This window comes from Coregonus clupeaformis, chromosome 33 (assembly GCF_020615455.1).
Source record: "Coregonus clupeaformis isolate EN_2021a chromosome 33, ASM2061545v1, whole genome shotgun sequence".
Classification (NCBI taxonomy): Eukaryota; Metazoa; Chordata; class Actinopteri; order Salmoniformes; family Salmonidae; genus Coregonus; species Coregonus clupeaformis.
The window spans coordinates 3105311-3112148 of record NC_059224.1 but is presented as its reverse complement, the minus strand read 5'-3'; the positions used below and the strand labels follow the sequence as shown (position 1 = coordinate 3112148).

At 50.4% G+C, this 6838-nt stretch overlaps 1 protein-coding gene and 1 long non-coding RNA gene across 6 annotated transcripts in view; both read left to right on the top strand.

Moving 5' to 3' along the window:
- LOC121548534 (sushi domain-containing protein 6-like) overlaps positions 1–3963 on the top strand; it is a 53178-nt gene extending 49215 nt beyond the window's left edge. For 2 of the 5 annotated variants that reach the window (XM_041860002.2, XM_045210124.1), the window contains exons 4-7: positions 514–708; positions 1077–1215; positions 1855–2339; positions 2542–3963. In XM_041860002.2, the coding sequence (XP_041715936.1) occupies positions 514–708; positions 1077–1215; positions 1855–2339; positions 2542–2567 (845 nt within the window). In that variant the 3' untranslated portion in view covers positions 2568–3963. The remainder of the gene's footprint in view (positions 1–513; positions 709–1076; positions 1216–1854; positions 2340–2541) is intronic. The other 3 variants (XR_005996662.2, XR_005996660.2, XR_005996661.2) reach the window with 3 other exon arrangements.
- A 717-nt stretch (positions 3964–4680) lies between these two features.
- On the top strand, positions 4681–6549 carry LOC121549212. The gene is made up of 2 exons (XR_005996769.2): positions 4681–5814; positions 5867–6549. It is a non-coding gene; the product is annotated as an uncharacterized LOC121549212 (long non-coding RNA).
- The last annotated feature ends 289 nt before the right edge of the window (positions 6550–6838 follow it).

Sequence of the window (6838 nt, the reverse complement as noted above, 5' to 3'; positions counted from 1 at the left end):
CTCTCGCTCTGTCTGTCTCTCTCGCTCTGTCTGTCTCTCTCTCGCTCTGTCTCTCTCTCTCGCTCTGTCTCTCTCGCTCTGTCTCTCTCTCTCTCGCTCTGTCTCTCTCTCTCTCGCTCTGTCTGTCTGTCTCTCGCTCTCTCTCTCTCTCGCTCTGTCTCTCTCTCTCTCGCTCTGTCTCTCTCTCTCTCGCTCTGTCTCTCTCGCTCTGTCCGTCTCTCTTTCTCGCTCTGTCTCTCTCTCGCTCTGTCTGTCTCTCTCTCTCTCGCTCTGTCTGTCTCTCTCTCTCTCGCTCTGTCTGTCTCTCTCTCTCTCGCTCTGTCTGTCTCTCTCGCTCGCTCTGTCTCTCTCTCGCTCTGTCTGTCTGTCTGTCTCTCTCTCGCTCTGTCTGTCTGTCTCTCTCGCTCTGTCTGTCTCGCTCTCTCTCGCTCTGTCTGTCTCTCGCTCTGTCTGTCTCTCTCTCTCGCTCTGTCGCTACCTCTCTCCATTTTTCCCTCTCCTCTCTCCATCCAGTGTGCCCCCCCCCCACGGAGCCAGAGAACGGAGGGTACAGGTGCCACCCGTCCCCCTGCCACCGCCTCACCCAGAAGACCGTGATAGAGTACTTCTGTGACGAGGGCTACGCTCTGAAGGGGGACTACAAGTTCCTCACCTGTCAGAACGGGGAGTGGGACGCGGCCATGCAGATCACCTGCCGCCTCAGCCAAGGTAAGACCCACTCTCCTCTCACCCCTCATATCCTACTGTCTGTAGTGTAGTAGACCAACATGCATATCTACTTGGTTGAGACAGACTGTGAGGCGTGTTGTAATGCTTGTTGGCTCAGTAGAACATTGGGGAAACCCTTCAGTTGATTCTAATCAAATGCTCATAAAATGTCAAACTCAATTGACAAGATAATTTAAAAGTATGGTCCACTGCATGCTGTCTCCTGACTGTCTCCCTCTCTTAATTCAGTTAATATTCACAATGCTGGTATTGCATGACAGAAGTACCCATTTGTTCTGCCAAAGCAACAATCCTAAACTCCTCTCTCCCCCTCCATCTTTCTCTGTCTGTCTGTCTGTCTGTCTCAGATAAGGAGCTGCGATCTCCGTTGGCGATGCCAGCTCTGTCCATCGTAGCGTCCACAGCCTCCTCTGTAGCTCTCCTCCTGCTGTTGGTGGTGCTGTTCGTTCTCCTGCAGCCCAAGCTCAAGTCCTTCCACCACAGCAGGTACACACACACACACACACCTCTACCTCTGCATGTGGATTTTACTGCCATTTTGGGCCAGTCAGATCCAGTTTGGTGAAGTCAAAATGTAACTGGTTTTACAAGTTAACAGGCCGAGCAAATGAAAATACTGTCAAAGTGAAAGCTGCAGTAGAAATAGTTCAACAGTTAACCAACAGGTGTGCATATCGCTAACAGCCGTACTGTCTCTGGTTCTGTGATTAACAGACAGTACTCATTAGATCTAATGTTAGTAGGCAGCCCTGTTGATTGTGTTGTCAGGCCTGGGGGCTGTGAGGCATGGTGGCATCTATGATGAGTTCCACAACCACCTCTAGTCTACACAGGACTCTCCCCTCTCTCTCCCCCCCCACCCTCTCTCTCTCCCCCTCTCTCTGTCTCTCTCCCCCTCTCTCTGTCTCTCTCCCCCCCTCTCTCTCCCCCACTCTCTCTCTCTCCCTCTCTCTCTCTCCCCCTCTCTCTCTTTCTCCCCCTCTCTCTCTCCCTCCCCCTCTCTCTCTCCCCCCCTCTCTCTCTTTCTCCCCCTCTCTCTCTTTCTCCCCCTCTCTCTTTTTCTCCCTCTCTCTCGCCCTCCCTCTCTCTCACCCTCCCTCTCTCCCTCTCTCTCTCCCTCTCCAGGCGTGAGCAGGGTGTATCAGGCCAGCCAGCCTCCATCGTGGTGGAGGGGGTCCAGGTGGCCCTCCCCTCCTATGAGGAGGCCGTGTACGGGAGTGGAGGTGCCTCCCTCCCGCCGCCTCCAGAGTCCCGGGTCCAGATCGTCCTGTCTGAGGGGCCCCAGGGGGCCGAGGGCGGAGCAGAGGTGCTTGGGCCCAGCAATAGGTTCCAGTCCCACCATCACAGAGACAGAGATACAGAGCTGTGCCTCCCCTCCACCTCCACATCCTCTTCCTCCTTCCCTTCATCCTCCCGTCACTCAGAGACAGTACTAGTCCACCAGGCCCCCTCCCGCTCCTCCTCCTCTTCGTCGTCCTGGGTTACGGAGCACGGAGGGGGTGCTTGTGGTGGTGCCGCGCCCGTGGTCACACTGGCCAGACGTAGAGACTCAGAGAGCAGCGACCAGCACAGTCTGCAATCTGTCACCTCCGTAGACGACTTCTCTGACGGTAGGTGGTGCCGTGTGTGTGTGTGTACAAATGCATGTCCTCAACTGTCGAAGGCTTAGCGTTGGCCTTTAAACATTGTTTACATTTTGTAGTCCTGACTGGACTCTCATCCCATCTTCACTTCTACCTGCATTTATACATACAGTAGCCTGTAGCTATGATCTCTAACACTGATCTCTCTCCTCTCTGCGTCTCTCTCCAGATATCCCCCTGTTAAAGGAAGCCTGAAGCCCCCTGCAGCACAACCACTCCCCCCTACAGCTGACCAGGAAACACTGAGGCTTCTGCTGGGGCCTACTGGGGCCTTCTACCTGAACTATACCACCCTAACCTAAAGCTCTAAACCACAGAACTACAAAATGACCCAGCGCAGCAAAGACCGGAATCATGTCAAAGAAACTCAACCTCCCTCCCCCTCCACATCTGCAACTTCTCACACGGCTCAAACACAAGAGCAGAGTCCACTTCACCCCCAACTATTACCAACCATGCACAGAAATGAGACAAACGGTGATCAACACCAGTATCCTCTCCCTGTGTCCTGGCTACCCCTTCTGCAATGATCTCTAAACGACTACCCATGTGGAGAAAAGACAAGACTACTCCCTCCCTCTCTTACTGGGAACTAACGAGCCCTTAAAACCTACTGCCCCCCCGCCCCCCAGCTTCAGAATGGACCTCAACACAGGCAGACGGGTAGCCAGACAGACAGACAGGCTGGCAGACAGGCAGACATCAAGTGGTTTCAGCTAAATATAGATACATATGTATACATGCATACATACTCACAGAGTCCAGGTTTGGTACTGTCCAGGTTTGGTACTGTCCAGGTTTGGTACTGTCCAGGTTTGGTACTGTCCAGGTTTGGTACTGTCCAGGTTTGGTACTGTCCAGGTTTGGTACTGTCCAGGTTTGGTACTGTGTGTATGTGTCACTATGTACACAGCAGAGGCATTTATGTATAGCTCTGTTACACAGAACACACTTCTCTCTAGGCCTGCACCTAATCAACCACACTCCCAAAAGGCTTTATCTCCAACTGCAAGGTTAGTGGCAAACATAATGTTGTTTTTATCGCTGCTGCTAATGATGATGATTATGATTATTATTATTAGTAGTATTATGATGATGATGATGATGATGATGACTGTGGATACAAACTTGTACTTGTGCATTTCCCTACTCTGAGGATAAGCAGTATCTCTCTTGGTTTGGGCCTTGGCTTGGTTCGCTGGCGTATGCTGCATGTTCTCTCTACGATGACGTCCTGCGGCCCGTATGGTAACCCTGTCTGTCCACTCTGAATGAAGCTAAGCATGAAGCCCCTCTCCAACTCTGCTGCCACTCTGTGGCATCTCCAAGTAGGGCATTGTCTTGGGTCAGACAGCTGCGCTTTCGTCTAGTGTTGCGTAGGAGTGACGCCACCACCTGTCAGAGACCACCTATCAGAGGGACTAGTGTTCCGTAGGAGTGACGCCACCACCTGTCAGAGGGACTAGTGTTCCGTAGGAGTGACGCCACCACCTATCAGAGGGACTAGTGTTCCGTAGGAGTGACGCCACCGCCTGTCAGAGGGACTAGTGTTCCGTAGGAGTGACGCCACCACCTATCAGAGGGACTAGTGTTCCGTGAGGGAGTGACGCCACCACCTGTCAGAGGGACTAGTGTTCCGTAGGAGTGACGCCACCACCTGTCAGAGGGACTAGTGTTCCCGTAGGAGTGACGCCACCACCTGTCAGAGGGACTAGTGTTCCGTAGGAGTGACGCCACCGCCTGTCAGAGGGACTAGTGTTCGGTAGGAGTGACGCCACCACCTGTCAGAGGGACTAGTGTTCTGTAGGGAGTGACGCCACCGCCTGTCAGAGGGACTAGTGTTCCGTAGGGTGACGCCACCACCTGTCAGAGGGACTAGTGTTCCGTAGGAGTGACGCCACCACCTGTCAGAGGGACTAGTGTTCCGTAGGAGTGACGCCACCGCCTGTCAGAGGGACTAGTGTTCCGTAGGAGTGACGCCACCACCTGTCAGAGGGACTAGTGTTCCGTAGGAGTGACGCCACCACCTGTCAGAGGGACTAGTGTTCCGTAGGAGTGACGCCACCACCTGTCAGAGGGACTAGTGTTCCGTAGGAGTGACGCCACCACCTGTCAGAGGGACTAGTGTTCCGTAGGAGTGACGCCACCACCTGTCAGAGGGACTAGTGTTCCGTAGGAGTGACGCCACCGCCTGACAGAGGGACTAGTGTTCCGTAGGAGTGACGCCACCACCTGTCAGAGGGACTAGTGTTCCCGTAGGGAGTGACGCCACCACCTGTCAGAGGGACTAGTGTTCCGTAGAGAGTGACGCCACCACCTGTCAGAGGGACTAGTGTTCCGTAGGAGTGACGCCACCACCTGTCAGAGGGACTAGTGTTCCGTAGGAGTGACGCCACCACCTGTCAGAGGGACTAGTGTTCCGTAGGAGTGACGCCACCGCCTGTCAGAGGGACTAGTGTTCCGTAGGAGTGACGCCACCACCTGTCAGAGGGACTAGTGTTCCGTAGGAGTGACGCCACCGCCTGTCAGAGGGACTAGTGTTCCCGTAGGAGTGACGCCACCACCTGTCAGAGGGACTAGTGTTCCGTAGGAGTGACGCCACCGCCTGTCAGAGGGACTAGTGTTCCGTAGGAGTGACGCCACCGCCTGTCAGAGGGACTAGTGTTCCGTAGGAGTGACGCCACCTGTCCAGAACACAATGCACGTAGGATGGATGGAGCACGTCACCAGAGCCAGCAGCAGGGCTATAAACAGACAGACAGGCTTACCCAGGCAGTACTATCATGATTAAAGAAGATTAATGGCACGCTTGCCTTTTTTCTGTTCATCACAACAACTGATATCTGTTATGTTATGTGTTCTGCTGCTCCCCTGTTGATGTGACTATCTGGGGCGTTGCTTTGTTTTGGAGGCTACAGTATCTTCTAGCCACCCGGCTGTGTGTGTATTTGGCCGTGGAACTGAACAACACATCGTGACTGTTTCATGAATGAAGAGGGCTGCACTATGTCAAATTAACTAAGGCCTTGTTCTGTCGTTTTGTTCAAAGCGGGGGAGTTAAAACATGTTGATTTGGTGTTTGGTGACTGGGTAATATATGTTTGTTTTTCCAGTCTATTTATTGTGTGTGGTGTGTGTGTGTGTGTGTGTGTGTGTGTGTGTGGCGAGGTTGGGTTCACAAGGACTAGAATATCGTCCATATTCTGCGGAGTTGCTTCAAAACTGTTAGGAACCTTCTGGATCTGCGTCTTTAAAAAGATTCAACTGAAAATCCTTGCTCAAAACAGGCGCATTGTAAACCACCGTTTTCTTTTGTTTTAAATGTTTGTTTTAAATGTTTCCGTTCAAATTTGAGTGAGCACAGCTTTAATTTACCTCCGGTATGTGATGAAACCACTTCATATGCATTTTGGGAGTTGAGGTCATCACCCTAACCCATTAGGTTGAGGAGACAGGGTCTGAGTTGAGTGGCTGTTTGAACCCTAACCCATTAGGTTGAGGAGACAGGGTCTGAGTTGAGTGGCTGTTTGAACCACTTTTTTCACATTCAATTTCATTTTATTTGTGTCTCTGTCCATCTGTCATTGTCAATTATTTCATAAACGCAAGCAGAGAATGTTGCCTTTCATTACTTAGATTTTGTTTGTAATTGCATTGCAAGCTTCCTCCATTTTCACCTGCTTTACGGTGTTGAAACATCTTCAGTGTTTTCCAGTGGCCTTACTTTTGTCTTTTCTAGTCATACAACTGTCTTGTGTATTTTACAATGTGTTTTATTTTTGTTTATGGATGCGACTAAAGAAAGTCCATCCTCCTCTTCTCTCTGTCCTCCCCAAGGCTTCTTCAGCAACTGATATTCAAAAGCCTAAGCAACTAAAACAAATCACTTTTCTTTTCTATTTCTGTCTGTAAGAAATTGTAAATGTTGCATTTAAGTGTAAAAAAAATAAAAAAATAAATTTCATTTTTCTGCCGTCCAGACCGCTGTTCTACGGTGTTGTTTCCTTGAAAATAACAACAAAGTCGATCTCTTGATTCTGCATTTCAATGCTTTCATGTTTTGGTTTTCCTCTGTACATTGCAATGGGTGTGAAGATAGTATTTTAATATTTGTATAAAGTTTAATTTAATTCTACCATGTGTATATAACTATTTCTAATTAAAGCTTTCTTTTGAAGTGTGTGTGTGAGACCTGATTTGTGTTTTTACATTGAAGATCATATTGGATGTGTCCGAAATGGCGTCCCATTCCCTATATAGTGCACTACTTTTGACCAGGGCCCTATGGATCTTGGTCAAAAGTAGTGCACTATAGTAGTACACTGAAGGGCCATTTGGGAGGCAGCCCATATTGACATTTCTAAACTGACAAAGAATGCAGGCCAGAGGTATTCCACTACAAATTCAAATTCAGCTGAACATGGTTTCCACTTCCACTGCATGGCCAAAAGTACAGTGCCTTGGTT